This window comes from Canis lupus, chromosome 35, assembly GCF_003254725.2.
Source record: "Canis lupus dingo isolate Sandy chromosome 35, ASM325472v2, whole genome shotgun sequence".
NCBI classification, from domain to species: domain Eukaryota; kingdom Metazoa; phylum Chordata; class Mammalia; order Carnivora; family Canidae; genus Canis; species Canis lupus.
The window spans coordinates 11,262,020-11,289,588 of record NC_064277.1 but is presented as its reverse complement, the minus strand read 5'-3'; the positions used below and the strand labels follow the sequence as shown (position 1 = coordinate 11,289,588).

Here is a 27,569-nt window from a genome sequence, read left to right as displayed (position 1 = left end):
TGGTGGTTTGCGTGTGTCCTCTCCACGCATTTACAAGTCCTGTCTGTGGCTTCGGATGAGTCCTTTGCAGTTATGCATTCCAAGTTCCTCAAATAAAGGTGATTAACAGATTATTCAAAAAGGAAGCTCCCAGAAGCTGATAAAAGTTGCCTGCTTTAGGCTTAGAGGCAGAATAGGTTTTTATGCTCTCCTATTCTTCACAAAGAACATTTTAAATAGACACGACAAGATTTTGAAAGGCAAGATCTAGGGAGCCTAATAGGGAAAGAGGCTGGGGCTCTCCTGCTTTGAACCATTTGCTAACGCTGACAAAAATCAAACGACCCATCACAGCACAGACTCTGAGCCACCGGTTCTCTCCCTTCCTATATCCCCTTTCCCTCTGTTTCTCGCTTTCCTGGTTACCTGTAGTCCTCCTGTCGGGATTGCTTTTGTCAGGAGCTAAATTTCTCGCTGCAAACAAAAGCTCTCTGCAGGCTGCTGTTCTGGGTCAGCCTTCGCCTGTCCCTGGCCATGCTCTCAGCTCAGTCCGCCTATGGCTCTCACTGGGCCCCTGTAGACACCTCCCCGACCCAAGCCAGTGCGGTGGCTTGGCTGGTCCTCGAGGTCCTTGTTATGATTGCAAGATGCACCTCTGTGACAGCCATAGAGGAACTATGAAAAAACAAGGTTTATTACTCACAAGTCCTGGAGGGTACACAGCAGCATGCCCAAGACCACATAGTGAGGTTGTGGGGGGAGGGGGAGAGAGAGAGAGAAAGAGAGAGATTGAGAGAGAATGCTCGTAGACCTGGGGTTTTGCTTCAGTGGAGTCAAAATTGGAGAGCCTAGGGTTTCTCAGGTTCACTTTTTATGGGCAAAGTTAAAACAAGAGCAGGAATGAAAGTGCAGAAAGGGAAAAGCAGGGTCACTAGAATGATGTGTCATGTTCGGCATTCAGGGCTTTCTAAAAGGGGAGCTTTATGGCCTGGCTCTTTATCTAGTTGTACAGTGGGCGACATGTTTGTTCGAGATGACTGTGAGATGGAGGCCTCAGCAGTCAAAAACTTAATGTTCAGGTGCTTGGGTGGCTCAGTTGGTTAAGCGCCTGCCTCCGGCTCAGTTCATGATCTCAGGGTCCTGGGATCGAGCCCCGCATTGGGCTCCCTGCTCAGTGAGGAGCCTGCTTCTCCCTGTGCCCCTCCCCCTGATCGTGCTGTTATGCTCCCTCTCCTCTCGCTGTCTCAAATAAATAAATTGAATCAAGGAAGGAAGGAAGGAAGGAAGGAAGGAAGGAAGGGAGGGAGGGAGGAGGGAGGAGGGAGGGAGGGAGGGAGGGAGGAGGAGGAAGGAAAGAAAGAAAGAAAGAAAGAAAGAAAGAAAGAAAGAAAGAAAGAAAGAAAGAAAGAAAGAAAGAAAGAAAGAAAAGCTTAATATCAGGGACTCACACTACAGCTACCCTATGAGAAAGTGGTGATCTCACCTCACACTCAGGCCCCTACTACTGGGCGATGTCCTGATGTGCCATCAACTATCTACTGGAGACAGCTTCCTCAAAGTCACGTAGACAGTCTGCCCAAACCCAGACAGTGTCCTACACATTCAGTTCTACAACGATGTTTGTTACAGGTCATTTGTTGGCCACTGCCTCCATCCACGGAGTGAATTCCTGATTATCTGTTCCTTTTCTTTGTCACTTCATGCTTTGCGATCTTGATTAGCTCATGTGTGCTCTGGCCCAGCTCTCCAGGGTAGGATCCCAGAGTACTCCTTATCTTTATGTTCATGGATAAGGTAGTCCAAAGTTTAGGAATTCAAGGTCTGGCCACCAACAACCCACAGAGTACTAGGGGTGAGCCATCGTACACTGCAGTCTCAAGATTTTGGATTCTAACCAGGATTCTTGTGCATCAGCCTGAGTGAGGCCCAGAGGATGGGGCTGGATGAGAATGATCTCAGAAGAGAAATCAGATGTCCCATCACCATTTTCTCTCCTTACATAAAAGCTCCTCATCCATCTCCAACCCCCAGGAGGTACAGAAAGTCTGTTCCAGGAAATGACTTTGGTGGCACAGAGACCCCAGGAAGCAACTCTAGGTGTCATTTCTGAACCACAGTCCTGATCCAGGGTCCCAGTCAGCATCTCTGGCTCTGAAAAAACACATCATTAGCTGTCTGACTATTGCTGCTGGAACTCACGCAGGCATCCCTGGGGTAGCTCAATACTGCATGCATGTTCAAACAGGTACAGTGATGAAATCTCCAGTACCTTCCAGAGCAATAGCCCCAATGCAGTTGAATTGAGCAACACTTATCTTTGCCTGTTACATGCAAGATTGTCTGGCCATCACTAAAGGGAGTGAAAAAGCCAACCATTCCAGTGATGAGGCTAGATATATGCAAATAAAGGGCAGAATTTATTAATAATCATATGTAATTACAGAGCCAAATAAAGTGCTGTGGGAGCACAAAAAAGAGGAAGATGTTGGGACACCTGGGTGGCTCAGCGGTTGAGCATCTGCCTTCAGCCCAGGGCGTGACCCTGGAGTCCTGGGATTGGGTCCCAAATCGGACTCCCTGCATGGAGCCTACTTCTCCCTCTGCCTACATCTCTGCCTCTTTCTTTCTGTGTCTCTCATGAATAAATAAATAAAAATATTTTTTTAAAAAAGAAGAGGAAGATGTGACTTCCAGTGAGAGGGGAGAGTAGGATGAAAGATTTCATATTACCTGGGCCTTCTGTGCAAAGTCTTCAAGGGATTCTTGTAGTGAGCCAAATGAGAAATCCTTTAGGGTAGCTGCTTCCCCGCCTGGTGGTTGCTGCACCAGAACTTCTCTCTTCATTCTGTTCTGAGTTTGAGGTATCCAGGAGTAAGGACTCCCAAGCAAAGACTGATATTTCAAATATCAAGTAACCAGTAAGGTACAGGCAATAACCAGTGGGAACGGACATACCATAAGCCATCAGGCTAGTGCACACCCACAAACTCCATTGTCATCTTCAGGGGTGCGGCTAGTGGGGAAGTGAAGAACAAGAAGACAGGGGCACCTGCTTGGTTGAGATGGTTAAGTGCCTGTCTTCAGCTCAGGTCATGATTCCAGGATCCTGGGATCGAGCCCTGTGTCAGGCTCCCTGCTCAGTGGAGAGTCTGCTTCTCTCTCTCCTTCTGCCTACCTCTCTTCCTGCTTGTGTTCTCTCTCTTTCTCTCTGTCAAATACATAAATAAAATATTTTTTTAAAAAAAGAACAAGATGTCAGAGAAGCTTGGGAGTAGGGCAAGGCTTGGGAGAAAGCCTTATATTATAGTAACATTATAGTCACTCTAATGCCTGGTAGGGTTTTTTTTGGTTTTAGGGGGTTTTTTTAAGGGAATTTTTGAATTTGTTAATGGTATGCCTTGTTTTTATCATTAAGTAATAGGGATATAATAATAATCTGATATTAAAAGAATACTTCAGAATACTCGAAGGGGTTTTAAAAGGAGACTGTCTGTGAAACCACCTCATACTCATTAGGATGGCTCCTATTGAAAAAAGAAAAATAAAGAACAAGTGCTGCCCAGGATGTGGAGACATCTAGAGTTTGGAGAAGAGGTAAGTGCCCATTTAGATGTCATTGGCATATGAGTCAGAAGAAAAACAAAAGGGACAAAAGGGTATCTGTAGAGAAAATGGAATATATGTCAGGACAGAACCTGCACGTTGAGGAGGAATGGGGAGCAGGAGCAGGAAGGGAGAAGAGAACACAGTAAAGAAAACAGAATTATCTCAAGTGTTAGAAAAAAAATCACAATGGAGAAGGTGCCATTGAAGTAGGAAAAGAGAAAGCTTCAAAAGGGGACACTATAGTGCATCAGAGAGGAGGAGGACCATGACCCAGAGTGCTTTGGGCTTGGCATCCGGGAAGCTTGCAGGGGTGGAAGTCCGAGAGAGCTCCAGGCCAGTGCGGGCTGTGAGTGGAAATGCCACCTGTAAGACCTTTGCCACTCGCAAGGAGAGGAAGAAGTGCAGGAGCTCATAAGAGGAAGGGACATAGGTTTTTTTCCCACTCAAGAAGACTGCAAAGACTCGAGACTATTCATAATAATCTGTAGGGAGAGCATCCCAAGACAAAAAAGAGAAGACACAGATGATAGAATAAAGTCGGTGGGGTTTGTAGGAGGGCTCGAAGTCAAGGTCAAGGAGTAAGGCATGAGCCTTCAAGAGGCAAAGGAAAACATGGGTCCTGAAAAGAGGGGAGAGGCAGGAGGGATGGACAAGTAAAGAAAACAGGCACATGAGGGAAGCTGAGGGGCCCCCCACCCCTGCCCTGGATGAGCCAAGGTCATTGGTTGAGGGAGGGGTGTCAGGTAGGAGGAGCAGTAGAGGTGCAGCTGGTCTTGCCAGATTTAGAAAGAAAGGTTTGAAGATCCCTATCTGGTTAAATAGGAAAGAATGTTAATATACACAGAAGGTCTAGACCCCACAAAGCCCTTGAAATCACAGCACGCAAGCCCTGGAAGCTCACTCCTTTCCAACAGCCCAAATGAGTTCAACAAGACTTTCCGAGAAAAGGAAAAGACTCTGTATCCATTCCAAGAACTGCTCCAATCAGCAAAGTCAGGCTAATAGAACACGTGGGACAGATCGCTGCCTACTGGATGGCCTGCCCATGCTCCCACCTCTGCTTTGTGACCTGTCTTAGCTTTCAGCCCTGCAGCCCACTCCCTCTACCTGGCCATGGGTCTCTTGAGAGTCATGACCCCGACATGGCTGGAGCCAGCCTAAGCATCAGGAAGAGGGAATTCCCTGAATGATGGGGACCACTGGGGGTGTACTGGAAATGTGTCACTGTTTCACTAGTAGAGATGTGCCTTGGAAATCAAAATGAGAAGAGAGGCATGGGAAAGAAGACCATTCACGTGGTCACTTGTGGCTTGGTCACCTGTGGCTTTCCTGTCCTAGGAAATGAGACTGAGGGGAAGGCGACCAATGGAACAGACCATTCTGGTAAAAAAAAAAAAAAAAAAGAAGAAGAAGGAGTAACTGGACAGGTGTAAAGGTATCTGGAGAGCAAGACCCTGGGTACTTGGGATTTTAGGGGGCAGGAAGAAACAGAGATGAGAAATCTAGAGACAGAGGAGATAGAGAGGAACAAAAACAAAACAGTACCAAAGCAAAGCCCTACAGGCATCATGATTTTACTTGGAGTTGGCTTTATTTCAGGGGCAGTGGAGCATTCTGAGAAAGAATCTGTTATCAGAGAATTTTGCAGACACGGAGTGGGATTAGCTTAGAGTTCCTTCTGTCGGAGCAATCCACCCAGGTAGAACAGAATAAAGTCTGAGAGTAGTGGGATGAAACTGGAAAGAATGAAAATCCCATGGGGGCTGGCCTGGGCGTCCCCAGCAGCTGGCTTGTCTTACACTCCTCTCCCCTGTGAGGGGTCAACAGGATTCTAGTGAGCTCCTCTCTTTGTCCTGAGAATCCCCTCGTACTGTTCTCTCCTCTAACCATCCCAGCCACCCAGGGAGGTGGCTACGACTACCCTTCCCAGCTTACAGATAAGGAAACAGAAGCCCAGAGAAATTAAGCAACTTGCCCAAGGTCACCCATTATAGTAAGCAGCAGAGTCCAGACTCAGATTCAGGCCATGGTGACTCTCAGGTCTGTGTTCTTAACCAGAAGCTTCACCACGTCCCAGGTGCTGCTTTTTCCTGAGCATAGTAAAGAAAAATGAGGAGGGAGGGAGGGAGGGATTTTGGGAATTTGGAGAATGGAGAAATGGTCCTGAGACACATTCCAACAGGCAGGGGATGTACTACCAGAGGCCAAGAGCAGAGTCCCAGCCCATCCAGTCCAGAAAGATGAGGTGCTGTGCACCCAGGCCCCACAAACATATACCATAAACTTGGATATTTTTACCTCTGGCTTATTCCCACTCGTGCCTCCCTTCCAAGTATTAGTACCATAACATTCTTTTGATAATTTTTCCTTTTAAAGGAGATACTACTCTTACAAAAAGGTCAACTGGCTAAAAATATTTTGTTTGAATTTCCATGTGCTTTTCTGCATGATTTCTTTGCTTCAAGTCCTGCCTAGGAGAAACTGCTCAAACATTTTCCACACACAAGGACTCATTTTCCAGGCCCTGGTGCCAAGCTCTCTCTTTTCCTTCTTCCTTCTCGGCTTCACCCCCTTTGGTCTTCTCAGGACCTTCAGAAGAACCAAAAGAAAGATTTCGTTTTTAAAGAAAGAGAGAAACATTTCTTTTTGACATTGAGAGCCAAAGGGCCAAAGTTCTTTTTTAGTAAATTCCTTCATAATATCAAAGGTAGGGCAATGTTGCATGTGGGTCATTGAAATGAGCATTTTCCTGGGGGCAGGGTCTCCAGGTACCAGTGTACTTGACTGTCAAGGGTAGGCCCAACAGCTGTGTGCCCCATGGAGTGATTTGAGCAGGACCCCCAAAAAGCACCTGGAATCCCTACCAGTGGAATCACTTGTTTGAGTCAAGACATGGAAGGTCCCCATTCAAAGTTCTCACAGCAGCTGACTCCTACCACTGCTACTTTTGCTCTTGTCATTTTCCTGTTTGCACAACTGTCCCCCTCCCCCATCCCACCCATGGCACACTCACTCTCCCTGTTAGATCCATAAGCACTTCCATCCAAGCTGGGACCAGTCTTAGCATCTCCATAAAAATAAGACCTGGGACCTAATGTGTGCTGTTAAGGAGAAAATTATTCCAAGACTTGTTAAAATGGTACAAGACTTTTTTTCAAGACTACTGCAGTAGTGGGAGAGAGACTCTGCTCACCTCTAAACACAGTAAGGACACATGAAGATTTATACACAAGGAGCAGGGTTGGAGGGAAGGCAGCTGGATATTACTCAGAGGACACAACCAGAATAGAGGACTTTGGCTAGATGACCTAGTAGGATTCTTTGCTAAGTCTGGGCTGGTAGGCTAAATACAGGAAGGGGGCCAATTTTAAGGCCTAGTCGTAAAGAGGGCTTAGAGGAGCCTGACTGATATTTGGTCAAGGACAGGCTTAGTAGTAAAAGGCATGTAGAATAAAAGGATCTAATTGCAGGTAGCAACTCATTCTGGCCATTCAACTCAACTCACATTATTCTCTATAACTACCACTGGCCATTTGATACAAATTCTCTTTGACTAAACTCAAGCCCATGCTCTTCTAAACTCTTCCCAACTAGGCCTTGACATTGGACTTCTGTGTTTGTCTCTGCATTGTCCAAGTTCAGCAAGAATCCTGCTAAGTCCACTTAGTCAGACTCCCCCATTCTCACGTATTTTCCATAAACTACTAGAGAGATGTCCCTTTACCCCTGAGTAGAGCAATATTTGATACCCTCCTATATAACCACAGTAGAGTTGTCAAATTCAAGAAATCGACCAAATGATAGGACACTGCTAATTTCCAGCCCATAAAATATGGCTCTGATGTATCCTAAAAGTCTTAGCACAGTTTTAAGCAGTTTAATGTTTGTAATAAAACAGAAAAAAAAAAAAAACATTTTGTGTACTGCAGAGACCATTCCTGAGAAACTTCTTACCAATTTATACTAAAAACAAATTATTTGCTCTATATTTATTGATCTAACGATGTTTAGGTTGTTTATTGCCTAGCATTGGAAGGCCTCTAAATACCTATTTATAAATCCAGGAAGATATTCTAACAATCCTGCTGGTATCAAGTTGATTTGAAAGATCTGATATTTCATTATAAATGCAATTAATCAGTAGGGAAGTCAAAGAGGTAAAATACATCCTCTAAAATTTTAGCAGGATTTGGGCTCTGGGGCATCCAAGAATGGAAATGTAGACTTGCAATGTTCTTTATGAAAATTACCCCAGGCCCCATAAGCCCAGAAAATGCACAATCAAAGCCATGGCAGGAGTCAACAGCAAGAAGCCCTAACCGAAGCACCACAACCAACCCTTGCTCCAGTGCTCTTCTTTCTTACAGAGAGAGAGAGAGAGGGAGGGAGGGAGAGAGAGAGCCATTCTCCACTGGGAGAGTGTGTGGTGATTTCATAATCATGTGATATACAACGGCACCTACTTTCCCACAGCCACACAGTCTTATGTTCCTTTGTTCCGTCCTTGCAAGAGAAGCCTCATCAGGTCAAGGCTTTCTCCTCTCCCTCCTTGTGTGACCTCCTCCAGGCTACTTGCTCTCCTTCTTGCTCTCCTTTGAGACTTTCCTCCAACAATCTCTCCCCTTCCTCTCTCTCCCTCCCCTTTTCTCTCTCTCTGCCTCCCTCTCTTTCTCCCTCATCCTCCATCTCCTGTCCTCTCCCTCCCTCTTTCCTCTCCCTCTCACTCTCCCTCTCCTTCTCTCCTTCCTTCTCCCTTTCCCCCACCCTCTCCCTCCCTTTCTCTGTCTCTCCCTCTCCCTCTCCTTCTTTCTCTTCATCTCTCACTCCTCCCCTCCCTCTCTCTCTGTCACCTTTCCCTCTTTCTCCACTGGCATTTCCCCCTATAACTCAGAGCCTGTCCAAGTTCTTCCCCAGAAACCAAGTCCAGGCACAGAACCCACCAGAGTAGGTTGTCATGGTGGGTGTCACACCTGTGGGAGGTGGAACATGCAGGAGAAGGACAAGGCACCAAATGGACATGTGATAATAATAATAATAAAAAAAGCTACCCCATGAGGAGAGAATGAGACCAAGGCCTTTGGTCCAGAAAGAGAGTCTGGGTTGAGGGATTAAAATCAATTTTTTTAAGATTTATTTATTCATTTGAGAGAGAGAGAGAGAGACAGAAAGTAAGCAGAGGCAGAGGGAGAATCTCAAGCAGACTGGCAGAGCACCAGCGCCCTCACTCTCCTTGCCTCTTGTCTCAGACAAGAGGTGGAGGTGTGCTTTTCTTTCTCCAGAAGGTTCAATGGCGCTCTCTGCCTCCAGGATAAAATTCCAGTGCATGTGCCCGGGGCAGGGTTCTGGCATTTGGTGTCTAGTCCCCTTCCAGGCCTACCTTCCACTGTCTCCTACTTCACCCCCTTCTGACTCCTAACCCTCTTGGCACATCCCAACCCCCCAGCCTGGGTTCCTGCTCATCTGCCTGCATCTTTCCCTTCTCAACAGAGGCCACTTCTTCTTCCTTTAGAAACACCCTTCAAGGCCTGTCCTAATGCCATGTCACTCGTGAGCTGTCCCTGACCTTCCCAGCCCCTGGAAAGGCTGTGACATTTAGCCTGTAGCTCTCACTTGACATTTGTCAGATACAACCTTGGATTTTACATGAAGATCCCACCGAATATGACTAACTGGAGCCTGAGTCATGGATAGCAAATGCCAGCCTGGGAACTTGGGACCAGAAAGCCTCAGTAAGGTATGCTAGTTAGAGAAATGCCTAAAGGGGCACCTGGGTGGCTCAGTCGGTTGGGTGTCTGCCTTTGGCTCAGGTCATGATCTCAGGATCGAGCCCCACATTCAGGTCAAGCTCCATGTTCAAGCTTTCTCTTCCTCGCTCTCCCTCCCCGCCCCCACTGTCAAGTAAATAAATAAAATCTTTAAAAAGAAAAGAAAAGAGGGACACCTAGGTGGCTCAGCAGTTGAGCATCTGCCTTTGGCTCAGGACGTGATCCTGGAGTCCCGGGATTGAGCCCCACATCACACTCCCTGCATGGAGGCTTCTCTCTCTCTCTCTCTCTCTCTCTCTCTGTGTCTCCCATGAATAAATAAATAAAATCTTTTTAGAAAAGAAAAGAAAAATGCCTGGCATACACTCACCAAACATGACATCATAGGGCCAGGAAGGCACCTCCGGCCAAAGGTACCTGGACTGGGCAGAGGCTGAGGAGCCAGCAGGGCAGCATCCATTGGAAGCCAGCGAGGAGCAAGTCTGGGCAATGGGGATTAAACACTTAGGTTAACCTTGATATTAAAACTCTACTTCACATTTAGCATGACCGAGCCAGAGATCTTTGGAATGGGCACACCAAGTAGAAATTTAAAAATAAGTTTGGAAATGCTTTCCAAAAGGCCACAAAATCAGCTAGTGAGATTTCTCTTATTGCGGTGGACAACTTTTCAGAGAATTCATGGCAACGAAACAAAGCCAAATAGGGTTCTTAACTCAAAGCTTTTCAAAGTCCTTGATACGCTTGTGTGAATTGTGCCTGAGTCAGGAATAGAGAAGGCAAGTTTTGTCATTTAATTTGTCCAGGGAATTCTTTTTCTCAAGAGCCTCTTCCAATTAGTGATCTTTGGAACACAGTTAATAAATGCTATTTACATCTACACGAAACCCATGTTTCTCTGTGGCCCAAAAAGCAGAAAGACTGGGAAATTTTAGAGAGATTGGTCCTTACTTGCCAAATTTTTACAGTATTAAAAGCCCAAGTTATTGGTAGTTTCAGACAAAATGAGTCCAGGCTGGATTTAATCACAGCCAAGATAATAATAGAACACTTTAAGGTACACGTCAAAAAACTGGAGCCATACCAAATGACTTGATACATTTCTCAAATTGACAACTGATATTTTCTAATAATAGAGACACTAAATGGGTATTTTTTTAAAAAACAATTCTTTGCTATTTTTTGCTTGATTGTTCTCATTTTAGCTTATGGAAGAAGCTCTGCTCTTATCACAGAATCTACTTCAAGGGCTTATTTTGTAAACTTCTAGGATCGCTGTTTTAACAACAAAAACACACACAAAAAAATCTTATTACTTGATCTGTCTTAATTCTGTAGTCTGCATATAAAGAAATCCTTTGACACTTGACCACTCCTGCCCCCTTCCAGAGATGGCGAATGAAGACAAAGTTTATATACATTTGAGAAAGAAATGCTTTAAGATATAAAGTGATGTTTGTAAAAGTGGTGCAGATTTCAATGTCAAGCAAAAATTCTTTGGGGATACTCACAGATGTATTATCTCTGCTTCTTGTGGGTTGACATAATGGTGAGCTGGTCTTTATTTATGAACACCACTGTAATCTAAATTTTGGTTCAAGCTTTTAATATTTTTCCCAATACAGTTTCAAATACCACAGATTCCTTGATTTCGTGGGTGGATGTGTTTTAACTCAATCTTGACTCAAGCTGTCCACTCCTCCTGTCGTGGCCAATGCGTCAGTTCCCGATAATTATTGCAGGCCCTAACCTACAGCTGTCCCTAACACACTGCTTCCCATCTGTGTGACACTGAAAGCATACCTTTTTCCTTGGTCTCTCTTGGATGCAAAATGTCTAGGAAGACTTAATGTGTTGCTTTGACTGGGCAATTTTTCCTGTCCAGATAATTTGCGGTGTGCCTTGGGCCAGTTAAGTTGAAACAAAAGTCTCTGACAATCACGCTTTTTTATTTACGAAAGTAATAATCTGTTTAGTTAAGCTAACTCTTGGGAAAACGTTAATATGGTGGCACTTCTAATGACATAAGCATTCTATCAACACTGGTGTGTAAGTCTTATGACTAAAAATATTCATCCCAAGGAAGAGATTTCTGATGGAAGAAAACAGGTTGACTCTTTATTAAAATCTCAGTTGAATTCATATAGGCCTTCTGCATCCTTCCTGAAAATGTCTTAAGCCAAAGCATTGTGGAAGAAGGAGGAGCTAGTCGTAGATTATCTGGGAAGTAATCAGTTTTCAAGGTGATCTCTTCACGCCCTGAGGATTACCTGAATCCAGGCAAGGAGGCTGCTGTGGCCATTTCCGGTCTGTTCTTATTAGCACTTGTCCAAACTGCTGCCCATAAAATACTTGCATTGAACCAGGTAACTGGCTTTGATTATTTTTTTTTCTTAAAGGCATTTTATCGGGGCACCTGGGTGGCTCAGCAGTTGAGCATCTGCCTTTGGCTCAGGTCGTGATCCTGGGGTCCTGGGCTCTAAGCCCGCATTGGGCTCCCTGCAGAGAGCCTGCTTCTCCCTCTGCCTATGTCTCTGCCTCTCTCTGTGTGTCTCTCATAAATAAATAAATATTTTTAAAAATGGGGTACAGGAGGGAGGGGTGTCGTTTTGTGAGAATGCTTGGCACATTCTCTGGTTGCTTAAGTTGGGTCTCAATTTCTTTAAATCGCCCTTCAGAGTGTAAGCATGGTCGTCTCCATGCTGCTACAGGCCATGCCCTGTAAGGAGGCCTGTGCTTTTAAGGTCAGAATCCCTGGAGCTGCAAAGCCCAACACTTCTCTGGGTTGGAACCACAAGCTGTCCCTGCAGAACAAAGCCAAGAAGCCCACTTGCAACAGGATCTGAAGTGCTGAGGACTGTGTGCACAGCTGACAGGCGAGTCACGACCATTGTCGGGGGATTTAATTTATGTTGGCTGCTCTGGCTTCCTCATCTCGTACATATTTGGTTTGCAGAATGCAAGGAATTCGCTTGCTGAGCAAGTTTATCCATTCTTTTTTCTGAGCAGGCTCTCTTCTACTGAGGTATGTCTCTGAGAAATTCCCTGAGCAGACTGCTGCCAAAGCAGCACACGGTTCAATGGGACTGTGTAAACCTGAAACAAATCCTCTCTAAAAATACACTGTGCACTGTGTGGAAATAGAACCTGGCTCTGACTTGGACACAGAGGTATCCGAACTTACTACCAAAATGTATGTCATAGTCTAGAAGTACATCATCCTTCCACGTGCACACAAGACACGAGAGAAAGCCACCAATGGGACCGAGTATTTGCTGAACACGCATTACATGCAGCATGAGATACTATCACTGTTTACTGAGAAAACTGAAGATCACAGAAGGAAAATAACTTGGCCAAGTTCACATACTAAGCAGCAGAGCAGGAATCTATAAGCAGGTCTCATGATTCAAGGCCCATGGCAAGATGTTGGTGTGTTCCTTTTCATCCCACAAGTTGACCAACTATATAACTTTCACTAAAGCATTAACTAGATTTTTAAAAATTATGTAAGAGAATAAAAAAAAATTGAGGGAAACACAGAAATCCAGGTCCAGATTAATGACTTACCAAAATCATACAATTAATGTGATTTTCTGATTTGCTGTTTGCAAACCCCTGAGCACGATACTAGCGTTCTTTGGAAAGTTCAGTGTGTTAGTGATACTATGTAGGCTCTTGGTTTTTCTCATATCTAATTTCATCACGTGTATTTTTATCCGGAAAAAAAAAAAAAAAAAAAAAAAAACATTGGATGTATCCTACAGAAAGGTAGAGTGCATTGGTAGGTACAAGCGAAGTCAAAAGCCGCGGAAAATAAATAGAACCATTGCGCCATCTAGTGATGAAACTCTTGCTTTGCGAGAATACCACCTGATGGTGATTGTTTTGCCAATCCGTCCCCAGAAGTCTCTGAGCCTGAAGAATGTTCATAAAACTGGCCAAAAGAAAGATGTCTGATAACAACAAATAAAGGAAAATTAGCAGCAGTTCAACAAGAACAGCGGAATGGAAAGTATTCTACTGTCAAGATTCTTCTGATAAGATTCCATCAGCAGCTGGAGGTGAACCCAAATTCTACTCCTTAAAGATCAACCCCAGGTCCTATTTCCCTTTCTCCCTGTACCCTAAAACTTTAGGTACTATTTTATAAATGAACAAGGGTTCAGTTTCAAAACACAGATGGCATAAGTATATATTCAGTAAGTCAGCTATTCTTAACGAGTCTGACTAGGACTCACTCTCCATCATGGAGCTAGTTCAGTGTAACACCTGAACATCCGTCCTCCAGAGTACCTTTCCCTCTGCTCTTGTTCTGCGCTGGCGGCAATAAATTTGAAGTTTGATATTTTCTCTTGATGCTCAGTAAATATCAAAATACCCAAAGATGGTTTACCCATTAGAAAAATATTTAAAAATATTACTTCAAGAGCTAAAAACAATAGAAGCAAAAGAGAAAATGTCTTTTTAATCTCAAGATTTATATTTTGCTCAAGAACTTTTTAAGACTTAGGAAAGGGAAATACAATAGTTTTATAATTCTTATGGTTGAATGAAATAGTTACCTAGAAAAAAAGAAGTTATATTTCAACTCAGTAATTAGCATGCCCATGTACGTGGGGGAAAAATTGTTTACTTCCATTTTGCTTGCACAGTTTTTAAAGTTACCTAGCTTTTATTCCCATGCGGTTTATAGCAATTACAGTGCAGTGACGGGCTCCGTCAGTCTCAATTTTTTCTTAGGCAGGAAAATAGATGAGCCTGAGTACCTGATACCAGCCCCTGGAAATCCCTAACAAAATTCAAAATTCAAAATATTCATAAACTTGACGATTGCAAATCCTGAGTTGGCAATTTTTCAAATCCCCACACCACCATCTGGTCTTGGTCAAGAATGAGAATTTTATCATAATTCAGGCAGGAGCTCCCATAATGCTCTGTAGAAGCTGACAGGACATACTGGAGAAAATACACAGGTAAGAGAGTAAGAAAACCCCAGCACAGCATTATTAGCTGTGTGACCTTGAGAAGTTTCTCACCTGCTCAGAACCTCCAATGCTTTATCTGTAAAGGATTACCTTCATAAACCTTAGTAATCCACTTAACTTGAAGGATCACTGCGTTAAAGAATACATATGAAAAAAAAATACATATGAAGCATCTAACAGATAGTACTCAATAAACAGTCGTCATTTATTCATAAAAGTGATAGTATGCCTTTTAAAACAAGAATTCTTATAAGAAGATGTTTATTTGGCCTACAGTTGGTCCTGGGTAAAACAATAAACTCAACCAAGTTCACCTTTTGGGCTTCTTGCTTATTCCTGCAGCAGTACTTCCAAAATCCACAGGTAAAACCGGCCGAGAAAAACGGACAGAGGGGGAAGAGAAAACATTCGGGTTTGCAGCAAATGAGTTGAAATGTTATGTCATCAAGAGTCAAAACGCCCCATAAAGCTTTTAAAGACAGGTTTATTTATATATAAGCGCATGAAATTGAATACAGAAATTTTATTAAAATACTGTATATTACAAATTTTTAATCCAATAAATTCTGTGAAATGACATTTAAGTGCTGGATTCACTGTTAACAGTTGTCTTGTGTGTGTCAGTAGAGAGTTCACCCTGTATATTACAAAGAGGAGAGAGACACACGGACCTCAGAAACGGTCCTGTGGTGAGACAATGGATGATACTAATTGTGCATCTTTTCTTTAAAGCAATGAATTGCAACCTAGATCTTGTGTTTGCAGACCAACTTTCTATAGTCAAAAATAACTTGCATATGTTTATTGCTGCCCTTTGAAGAAAATGAGTGGTGAAAAATAACTTAAAGACCAACATCCCTAAGGCTAACCTGATGCTTACCACAATTAAAATAATTAAAGTTCACTGCAAAATTTGTGTTCTCCAGGAAATTATGCTATATACACAGTGAGATTTGTACATGAATTGGGAAATAAAAAAATCGCTTATATAAAATTAAAAATCAATAGTATACAATATTTACAGCTTGTTAGGTATTATACATAAACATAGTTTTTAAAATAATCCTTCAAAATTAAACTGTATTATGTAAACATGCAGTACACATACTCATACAGTGTAGTTTATAGTCTTAACAGAGGGGAGGAATTGTGTTCACATAATGTAGGGTACTTCATCACGTATGCCTATGTTTTTGTGCGTTACCCCGTCCAACATTTATTCTTCCTGTCTTTAAACTTCACAGTACATTAAGTATTTCTATAGTAAAAATAAATCCCTGATGGTAAACATATTCCTAAAGGTTACAACTGTCTGCCCTTGTACTACGGTATAAACCTAACACTGTTCACACTAGAATTTCTAGTTTACAACAAAACTAAATTTTAAAATCCCACACTTAATTGTCTTGACTACATTTTTCTCCATTTCAAACTTACTTGTAAAAAGAAAAAGTATATAGACAAATACTACATCATGAAAAGGTGATGAAACTCGTTGTCATCTGTCAGAGTCAATGGCAAAATGCTGATTTTTATTCACCATAAGGAGTTAATTACACCGTCCCTAAACTCTAAATCCCAGTGACAAGTGTGTCAATCCTGAATCCTGCCAAATTCACTTTGCAAAAGTATCTTAACTTCCAAGGCACTAAGGCACCATTTAGCTTTTAAAAACTACTGTTTCACTAAATGATTCATCAGTGATCTGAGAGTTAACGCAATTTGAAAGTGAATTTTTAATACCTATCGGGTAAACTATATTTTTGCTATTTAAATCAAGACACTTTTGTTGGTTAACTTGAAGTTGATGCTCTCATCCTAAGATGACTAAAGTCAAGGATTAATACTTCCTGGTACAATCATATGAATTTCACCAATTTATAAGACTAAGATGCAAAATACTGTGGAATTTTATTTGTTCATCTAAATGTGTACAGCTCATGTCTGTACGTCTGTGTGTATGTGTGTGTGTGTGAGTGCGTGTGTGTGTGTATTGCATCTGATACCACAAATACCAAGAAAGTGTCGACAATCAGGCTCTTAACTCACCCAGTACTGAAAGGAAATAATTTTTAATTACTTTTCAAACAAGTGCTTCTACTTTGCTCTCTATGGAGAAAACTTTAAAACGGTCCTTCCACCAAGATACTTAGTGATGATGTGCAAATATTTTAGTTTAAAAACAAGAGAAATTTCTCATTATCAGTAGTACTGTCAAGTTAACATTCATTTATTATAGGGATCTAAAACAAGAGATGATCCTTGGAAATTATCAATATATGGTTAGGAGAAAAAGGGTTACAGTTATGATAATTATGAATTATAGTTTCTCTTTCTATATATTTGTGTTGATACCACTTTCCAGTTTCACTTACATACCTAAATACATTCCCCAAGAAGGGACAGGCCTGGTACCAGTGAAGGGGCATGGATATGGTGCAGGACATAATCCAAAAAAACACGTAAGAGGTTCATGCTCTCTTGACTTTCCTACAGCATTTATTTTTCAGTAAGATTATAGCTGCATAACCATAAGGTGTTAAGAACATTTTCTTCTAAACCAGAACTTCTGAGTCTATCAACAAACTGTACATATGTTTAAATTATACCATATGACAACAGAATGGAAGGAAGAGGGAGATTTTTAAGAAGCTGAAAAATTAGTGCTCAAAATCGACAAAGGGTTATTATGTAAGTTCAACATATGTGCAATGAGTTTAAAGATGAGTCCTCTATACTCAAGGGAGGAGGAGACAGTTGCAGTTCATAGCTCTCTGTTCACTCAGAAACTTGGGTGTTTCCATCAATTTAATAAAGTATTAACTGGTACATCTCCACATCTACTGAAAATACATTATATATTAAGCACTACCTTCCCAAAACAAATTCACATATATGTTTTTTAGATAACTACTTTAGTAGCCTCCTCAAAAACGCTGTACTGCCTACACTGAACAGAGATCCCTCCGTGAGAGGAACAAACCTATCACACTGCACACACACACACACACACACACACACACACACCACTGGATTGCAAATACTGTGTTAAGTCTCACAAAGAAACGGCATGTAGTCGACATGCAGCAGAAATACTCACACAGTGTAGTTTACAAACCTAATGCAAGGAGGAGGCTGTATTCCCATCACCTAGGGCACTTCCTCACGTCCTCCTAGGCTTGCCCGCCTTACCCTCCCTTCTTGCTACCCTCCTTCAAACTTCCCGCTGCCACAAAATGCTACCGTGTGTTAGAAAACCTTATCATCTTCAATAAAAAAATGTCCTTTTGTACCTGAAGAGTTCTCCCTCCGAGATGCTATAAAAAAGGACTAGGAGTTAAGAGAAATTATGAGCCAACTAATTGGATCACTAGCCCTCAGCACTGAGATTCTCACCCCTGATTATTAAAAGGAACAGCAATTTACACAGCTACCCAGCAAGTGGTGCCAACTTCTCTGCAATTTACGTCTACCAGGATTTCTTCGTGACTTTCCATGTTCTTCATATTTTACAAACAAGTAAGGACTCTGAAGAGATTCTGATTAAGACTTTCCAAGAGGGGAAAAAAATTAATAGCAAGAGTGAAGTAGTTTCAGAATATTTCAGAAAATATTCTTAGCATCTCGTGACTTCGTGAACTATAACATGGACATAAAGTAAAAATAACAGCGTTTCCTTGAAGTTAGAAACAAGTATGGTGTATGCACCTTTGGTCCACGAGGGAAGGACGTGGTAGGCACTGAAGCCCAGCTCCATTTCCTGCAGAACTGACGCGACACCTGAAGCCTGAAGCCCAGGATGGCGGAAGAGAAGTGGACACAGAGGACGCGCTTTCCCATCCCTAAAACAAGGATAGTTAGGTTAAATGTCGTAGAGATTCAATGCATGTCGGCTGAACGATCCAAGGAAGTGAGCAGGATAAGGCAAAGGAGTCAGTGCCGGCTACCCTCACTCTTTTTCTAGCTTAACTAGCAGTGAACAGTCGGCTTGCCCTCACCACTTCCACCGTCACCCACTCCCAGAGGTGGTCTTGGAGAATCTGGTGATTTTTGGAATAAAGAGGTGGAGAGGAGGTGAAGGAAGCAAGATTGTAAGAGACAGTGTTTAGTCTCCTTCTTAAAATATGTGCAGGGAAAATGTGGAAATGGAAGAAAGTGGATAAATTTTACAAAACAACATATTCAACTGATGTTAAAAGTTAATTTAAAAAATTCTAATGATGGGATCCCTGGGTGGCGCAGCGGTTTGGCGCCTGCCTTTGGCCCAGGGCGCGATCCTGGAGACCCGGGATCGAATCCCACGTCGGGCTCCTGGTGCATGGAGCCTGCTTCTCCCTCTGCCTGTGTCTCTGCCTCTCTCTATCTGTGTGTGACTACCATAAATAAATAAAAAAAAATTTTTTTTTAAATTCTAATGACTTTCTATTGATCATTTACTGCCAAATACATACTGCTTTGCATTCATACACCAAACGTCACCAAGTGACAGGCCCTGGATTGGAGTTGATGTTGCTGGCTTAGCGGAGTCTAGCATTCTGCCCACCATGTCACCATACTGATATCCCAATTACAGGAAGTCCACTTGGTGGATAAACTGGGAAAACCAAACTTGGGGGCAGGGGAGGGGAAGGACTTAAACTCTCAAAGAGAACCAGGAAATGAAGTGTCCCAACCTTTTTATGATTTATAATCACCTTCCTAGCTCTTGGTGGACTCAAGGGCAGGGATCCATCTCAGCCATCCTTGTACAACTTACTAAAGAAAATACTCAGTACAGCACCCTGAAAACAGTAGATCCATCAAATAATGTTTACAGAATTGAATTAGTTGGCATGTGCCACTGTGGGCAGAGTAACATGGCAACGCCACCTGTGTCTTAATTAGACCTTCTCTGAAGTTCTTTTCAACAATACTCTTTGATTTTTAACTTAACCCTGTTCCTTATACCACAAATGCATGATATATAGTGCAGCTCACTTCCTTATTTCTCACTTAAGGTACAGACAACACCCTTATGCTTTTTTAGGCAGTGGAAATGTACATTGCAAACACTAAGAAAGTACATCGAGTAACAAACTATAAGACTGTTCAGTACACATTAACATCTAAAGTAAGAATGATTAAGCTGTGGGGACTGAATGGAGCCACCATTTAAAAATGCCCTTATTTTAGGCAACCAGTGGAGTCATCCATGGGGCAGATCACTTGTACCTCCTTCATCTAAAAGTTTTATGCATCATTTGTAGCTTTGATGGGCCTCCCTGATTGATTCTGATCTCTGGACAGTTCTAACCAGTATGCTAAATGATAATTAGTTTGGGCATATTGGCATAGATCTTTTCTTTGGGGAACTGATTTCACCATTAGCCATATTTTCGTAAACATTTTCTTTAAATAAAGGAGTGAATAAACTCCAGAGGATTTCCCCCTTTCTTCCTGCATTTATCACAAAGAAAGTTTACTGCCAAATCACATACAAATTTTAAGAAGTTGTAACCTAAACACATCAACAAGGGCTTTTGTCATATCACAAACAAGGGTCTCCAGCATTAATAAACCAAGAAAAATTTCCCCAAATTCAAAAATCTCAAACATCCTTATTTAAAAGATCATTCAACTGAACAAATATATATAAAATTCTCTACTAGAACATGAAAGTGTTCACTGAACAAAAGCTTTCCAATTAGACTATATTCATATATAGCAGCTTTACATATAGATATATTATGATATATATGTGTGTGTAGGTATATATCATTAAGCATTTGTTGTCTCTGTAGGAAAACCACTGATTTAAAAAAAAAAAAGATCTCAGCATAGAAATAGCTATTTAAGACAATTTCATTGATTCACACTATTCAACTGCATTTTAAAACATCAAGAGAGTGACAGTTGCACAAAATCTCAATGAAAAGAGCTGAAAAGGCAAAGAAACCAAAAATTCCCCCAACGGTTAAAAGTACACACACACACACACACACACACACACATACGCACACACACAAACTCATAACATAATGCAACCTGATGGGGAGATAGCTGCAGGACACTCCGTAGACTATTAACCATCCAATTATATTTCCGTTCTAGAGCAAAAACAGGAGTTAGAATCTCTTTGGTCCACACATTGATGGATTTAATGTGTCCAGGTAATTTTCCAGCTAATTTTGGATTCTAAACCATGTGCTCGTATTCCCTTACCATGATAACTTTCTTAAATCATGAAACAACCATACATTAAAATAAATATCCATACTGCAGATCTGAAACAATGTGAACACATTATTGGTAACTCCTCTCAAAGAATATGAACACTTGAAATTACCGACAGAACAGCCAAAATAAAGGAAGAACACAATTCAAGTCTAAAAGAAAAGGAGAAATCAAATTGACTTGGAAAATTTATGCCTAAATTTAATTTGGGAAAACATCGGGAATATAAAGAACACATGAAAATAATTTTTAGGCTTGTACATAATAAAAAGAGTCAATTTTAAGATTTACTTCAAAGATCTCTAGGGATGCAAAGCTGCTTATTGTTTTTTTAAAAAAACAGATTTCCAAGCCATCCCCAAAATTGGCTTCCATGCTGGTAAAAGTATCCCCTTCCCCAACTCCCTATTGTTAAATCATTTATATATATTCTGATTTTCGGTGGAGAAAAAGTGGTGTGGGTAATGAAGGTCTTAAATTTGAATGCGACCTAATAGAAATGTACCTTTTTTTCTTTTTTTTTAACCAAATCAGGTTATAAAACAGTGAGGCTAGAGTATGCAGATTATTTTTTGGATTGCCCTTGACTTCATATCTTGTGCAGTGGCTTTTTGAGTTAGCACATTTATTCTAAGAGTACCTGGCATTTAAAACAATCTCAGTAGGAGACAAATTCAACCAGGTTCTGTTTCCCTTACTCCTTGCACTCTTGAAAACAACTACATCTTGTCAAAACCTCTTCAAGTGTTTTGTACGAAGGACTTTTTCATTCTAATAAATGTCATCACTGATTCGAGTAGACTTAATTAGCAGTGCAAATTGAGAACTGAACAACAGACCACTCTAATATATGATCAGCACTGTACTAATCCGCTGAAATTGCCAAATTTTTAAATTATTTGCTATATTCCCCAATTTTTACTTAGCAAAATTATGTTACCACATGCCCAACAATAAGATAGTTTATTACTCTTCTTATATAATGTACTTGTTACTTATCTACAAATGAGGCTTTTTGTTTTCACAGCCTAATTTAGGCCACTCTTTAAACACAGGTAATACTCCAGAATGAAAGACTGTTTATGTTTTGTCAAAAATCAAGATATATGCAACAAGTAATATAATCCCACCGAGATATTAGTTATAAAGATGTTTTCTCCATGAGAAACATGGCAAGAACTTTCTTTAGAAGGGTCAAAGAATGCAACATGCATTTCAGACTTTTTTTTCTTACAAAGTTTATAAGAAAATTCTCAATTTATATTTTTATGACACACGAACTACAGCCAATGTGTGTGACCCACAAGAGATTTTGAATTCATATCAATAGAGTAGTTAGGTAGGAGGGAAACTAGTAAAAGTGTTATTTAGGTGAGCGGAAGGGATGCATCCTACAGGTCTACTTTGAGTCCTTAAAAGAGTTTAGCTAGTTTGCCATTAAGTATTATTTTTCCACATAAATTAAAGTAAATAACAATAAATGCCTACATATATTAAAGCCCTAAATCCCAGAAACGTTCGACATTGAAAACCAAGAGCATTTACCGCCTATTAAATGATTCAGTATTCAGCACTCATACGGGATTTAGTGTCACAAAACAAAACAAAACCTCACTGTTACCTGAATTCGTGTGGAATATGGTTCACAGCACTCATCTACATCTACACTTGCAAATTGTCACATGATCAATGTTTTTCAAAAAAACAAAACAAAACAAAAAGGCGAAAGAGAGAGAGAGAGTTTGGCACGTGAATCAGCTCCTCCTCCGCACGTCCCGCGTCCCTAACCCGACGCGGCGCTGCGGGAGGACAGTGCGCAGCAGCGCGTCCGCGGGCAGCTCGCAGCTCCGACCCGGTCCGGCCCCGGGTCCCCGCGTCCCGGGTCCCCAGGCGGCGCCGGCCCGGGGCGAGGCACGTAAGGTGCAGGCGGTGGTGCAGCAGCGGACAGCAGGGGGCGGTCTCCGCACGCAGCGCGAGGCCTCGCCTCCCGCCGCCCAGGACCCGACCACGCCGCCTTCCGAGCATCTGTACATCGGCCTCCTCCGGTGAAGCAAGCCCTGCCCTCGGGGCTCAGAGCGTGGCGAGGATCCTTGAAAAGGAGATGATCAACGTCAATACAGTCTGCCCCACGCCCCACACCAGCGCCTCCAGCGGGGCCATGTTCTTGCCGGCCACTCGGTAGATGCCCGCGACGGCTGCACCTGCGAGGGGCGGGGCGGACAGACAGAGGGACACGGTCACTGCCTGGGCGCCCGGGAGGGAGCCCCGAGGTCGCCCCGAGGTCGCCCCGCCCGCCCCCGCGGCAGGACAGCCGCCCCTGCAGCTCTCCCGGCGGCACCGGCCAGACGGCGCCACGACTCCATACACTGACGATTATGAACCAAGGCACAGAAAACCGCACACTTGAATGCAGTTCCTAAATTATTCAAGAATTTTTTTAAAATTAATTCTTAAATGTCATGTAAAATATCAGGATACTTGACTATTACATTTTGGAATATCTATGGTAATAGGAAGTAATTTATTCTTTTTTTTAATAAAGCATACAACTGTAAGGTTAGATGGAGACTAGTATCTTGACATCTAATAAAAATGGAAGATGAACCCGACAATCTGATCTGGGAAACATGTTTAGATAACGCTCATTTCAGAGAATGCGAGGATCCCAGATTTACAGGAGTCTCAGAGCCCATCTGATTCAACACTTCACCTTACTAATATACTATATAGAATGAAACATTTAAATTAGAGTTCCCACAGATTGAAATGGCCTTCAAATTTTCCCCCAGAAAATGTGGCCAAACAAAAAGCAAAACCAGAAGTAAATGATTCGGAGACACTGAAATGACAATTATTTGAGATAGAAATCTGTTCATTAAAAATTAGCTAAGAATTAACTCTGTAGTTCTCTTAAAATCTCCTAAACAAAAGTAACTGTGTTCCTCTAAAGAGATATAAGTGGAAAAAGCAAATTATTAATCTATACATATTTTTAAGACAGAAATTAAAATGTATTGCATGTTTACTACATTATACTACGTATCTTGGTAGCAACTTTACAAATATCTTGTTTGAATAACAGTCTACTCCAGAGCAGTATTACCTAAGTAAAGAAGAAAAACAGAGGTTCAGAGAGGTTCGATTACTAGCCCAAGGAAATACAATAAGGACAAGGAGGGGAATTTCAATCTACGTTAGTCTGGCTATAAATCCCCAAATCATTCAATCATGTCACACATGCACTAACTAAGTGAAAAAGAAAAGGAATTCAGAAAATCATAAAGTGACTGATAGTCCTTTCAACATTAAATAAAACTAGTGGCACCAACATTTACATAATCAAGTAATAAACTTCACTAATAAAATTAGTAATATCCTCAAATTTTAGATTTAGGTAACATTCTTTAAAAGGTTCAAATATCTGGGATGCCTGGATGGCTCAGGAGATTAAGCATCTGACTCTTGACTTTGGCTCAGGTCATGATCTCAGGGTCCTGGGATAGAACCCCAACTCAGGCTCCGCACTCAGTGTGGAGTCTGCTTGGGGTTCTCTCTCCCTCTCCCTCTGCCGCTCTCTCCTACACTCTCTCTAAAATAAATAAATCTTTGAAAAAGAAAAAAGTTTCAGGGATCTTATACTTTGTTATTAGAAATATTAAAATGAAAATATTAAAATAAACCTGAGAAATACTGTTTTCATGTGGCTCTACCCTAGATTTCCATGACTATCTTCAATTTTAAAAGCATCACTTGGTCTCCATCTCGCCAGCACTAAGTTTTCGAAAATGATCCACGAAGTGGAAAATCTAAGCACTTGCTAGCTCAGGCTGCCTAGGCAATGGTAAGCGAATGTGTCAGGTCAAACACCTCATGCTTCTATGAAGTGAGGAGCATGGATTACAGAGCCAGACTTGTGGTCCAAACTCCGAAATCCACTACCTCGCAGATGTGCTATACAGGGCAATCACTTAACCTCTCTGTGCCTTATTTCCTCAACTGTAGAGTGGGTGGGCATGAAGATGAAGAGGTACTACTTAGAAGAGTGAGTGGTCCTAGTATGTACCCTAAATTCTGGCTAGTAAACTGTCATACTAGTAAATGAGAAAGGTATTTCCAATCAGTGATTCAGCTTTCAGTAAATGGTGCTGCAACAACTAGCAGCCACTGAAAGGAATAAATCTAGGTCCCTAATTCACCCTACTCTCCAGAATAAATTTCAGATAGTTAAAGAACAAAATGTTAAAAACAAAGCTATAAATGTAAAGTTTCAAACTGAACAGAATATACCTATGGTATTAGGAAAAGGGGACTGCTTAAAACTACATTAAAAAGGGCAAAACCCATAAAGGGACAGACTAGAAAAATACTTGATTCATGTCCAGAGTACACACACACATACAAGCACATGTATGATAACCAAGGCAGTACTTTTTGTAATAGCAAAAAACAAAAATATCACAAAACCAAAAGCAAGAACCCAATATCCATCAGTCTGGAGTGGGGAAACTATATCAAGCCCACACCATGAAACCCATACAATTTCAAAAGAAAAATAAAAACCTTATGAACTGACACAGAAAGAACCTAAAACATAGCATTTATGCAGCAAAGAAAATGAACCCTAAAGCTATATATATTCTCTACTAGAACATGCATCCACCATATGCATGTGTGCATGTATGTAAACATGGATATATGTATATATGAATGAATGTAATGCATAAATAAAAATCTGGGGGGAATACAAGCTACAGATGGGGATTACATTGAGAAGAGGACTGGTTTGGGAGTGCTAGTCAAAAGAGACCTTTGTGTTATCCATAATGTTTTGAGTTTTACAATGAGAATATATATACTCATACATGACTTATGTAATTAAAATTCTAAAAATATAAAAATACCCACACCAACTTGCCTAAATTTCCCTATAATTCCAAGAAACTTTCATTATATTTATAATTTCTGCGTCTTTGAAGCTCAGGGTGGGGCCTCTTGGCTGGAGGTAGAGGACCCAGGAAAGCATGTTTGGGGCATCTCTCATGGGGGTTTAGAATTTAACTGGAGGTCTGGAGCCATGGAAAAGCATCCTAAGAGACAAAGTGAGAAGGGAATAAGAAAGAGATTTAAGGACTAGAAAATGAGTACTGAGAACCTTTCCACTCCACTATCATCATCTTTCACAAATAAGCTGACACCTTCATTTAGTATTTGGCTGGTCTGGTGATTAAAATGGATTTATTTCGCTCTGGAAGGCCCCTGTTGTTTGAGGAAAACCCAACAAAGCTACTAAATAACCCATTCTTCTTTAAAATCTTTCAAAGAGCAGAGGACAAGCCCTTCAAGTCTATGTAGTGTAATACAGAAAAGAAAACAAACCACCATTTTCTTTCCAGTGGATAATCAGGTAGGAAACATTTTGGAAGTTACAAGTGCCCTCCAAAAGTAGATTTACCAAAAAAAAAAAAAAAAAAAAAAAGTAGATTTACAGAAGTCCCCAGTATGTTGAGGATTTCACACTCAGAAGCACTGGTCAAAGAAGACTATATACCAGTGGAACTTTCAATCTAAAAGATCTGCAAGAAAACAATTTTGTGTGCCTATTAAATGAATTTGGAAACACTGCTATTGAATATTGAGCAGACATAAAAGAGTATTTATAAAAATATTTGTAGGGATGTCTGGGTGGTTCAGTCGGTTAAGGGTCTAATTCTTGGTCTCAGCTTGGGTCGTGATCTCAGGGTCATGGACTGAGCCCCACATCGGGTTCTGTGCTCAGCATGGAGCCTTCTTGGGGTTCTCTCTCCCTCTCTCTCTGCTCCTCTCTCCCCCACTTTCACTCTCTCAAATAAATAATACATATGTAGATTATAAAATAACAACAAATTCCCAAGTACCATCATCCCACTAAAGAGAACATCACTATTTCCTTTGAAGTTCCCATGGACTCTACTGTTATGTCCCATTCCCTCCATGAATTTTTTAACATTCCTTTGCTTTTTGTCAGCTTTACCACCTTCTTGTATCCTTAGAATATGTATTATTTTGTTTTTTAAATAAATTTTAAAAAGTAATTAATTAATTAATTTTCTGTAAATTGACACTGTAAGTATTCTGGAATTTGGGCTCAAATATTATAGGTCAGAAAGCTACCCGTGCTGTTTTAACTACAATTCATGTATTTTCACAATTGCACAGAATTCTAAGCATGAACATACCACAATTTTTCCATTCTACTGCCAATAACACAATAACATTTTTTTTCTAATCCTTAACAATGACAAACAGTGCTTCTATGAACATTCTTGTGCGTGACCCGTGGTCCATTCAGAGTCAAAAATTTCTCTTCAAAATATGGGTGAAAGTAGAATTGCTCAGTGTTATGTTATAGGCACTCTGAACTTCACTAAGTAATGCCAAACTGCTTCCAAAATAGTTGTACTGATTTATATTCCAGATACTCCCTAGCTTCAGAAGCTGTTTTTTTTTTATTTAATCCTTGTCAATTTGATAAGAGTTGTCATCTCTGTGATTAATTTGCATTTCTCTGATAATTCATGTGACTGAAGTTTTCTTCACATATTAGAGGTCAAGAGGGCTTTCTACTTTTATGAAATGCCTGTCAAATCTTTTGTCCTTTTTTCTATTGAGTTTTCTTCTTATTTGATTCATAAGGTCTTAAGATTATAGTTTGGATAGTAATCTTTTTCTATTTATATATATTAACAAATGTCTTCCTCCCAGTTTGTACTTTAGTCTTCACTCTGTAGTAGATTTTGCTGAACACTAGCTAGTTGAAAGAATACAAATACTATGGTCTTTATTTTCTTGGTGAAATACAAGGTTAAGTTAGGCAAGAATGAAGAAGACACAAGCAGAACAGGATGCCTGAAAGAAATGATGCATGTCTGGAACTGCCACTACCAACAATGGTAGAAAGAATCACTTAGAAATAAGGAAAGACCCCCTCCCCTCCCCCCAGGACCAGGGGAGTAGCGAACACTGGTGCAGTGAAGATGAA

General features: G+C 41.2%; 1 protein-coding gene across 4 annotated transcripts in view; it reads right to left on the bottom strand.

Moving 5' to 3' along the window:
• Positions 1 to 1,330: 1,330 nt before the first annotated feature.
• The window catches only part of TMEM170B (transmembrane protein 170B), a 47,200-nt gene continuing 20,961 nt past the window's right edge, over positions 1,331 to 27,569 (bottom strand). The window contains exons 3-4 of one of the 4 annotated variants that reach the window (XM_049105931.1): positions 9,721 to 9,832; positions 1,331 to 3,187 (exon numbers count right to left, since the gene is read on the bottom strand). In XM_049105931.1, coding sequence (XP_048961888.1) covers positions 9,732 to 9,832 — 101 coding nt within the window. In that variant the 3' untranslated portion in view covers positions 1,331 to 3,187; positions 9,721 to 9,731. Of the gene's footprint in view, positions 3,188 to 5,157; positions 6,175 to 9,720; positions 9,833 to 14,804; positions 22,753 to 27,569 lie in introns of those variants that run through there. The other 3 variants (XM_035710679.2, XM_025444404.3, XM_025444413.3) reach the window with 3 other exon arrangements.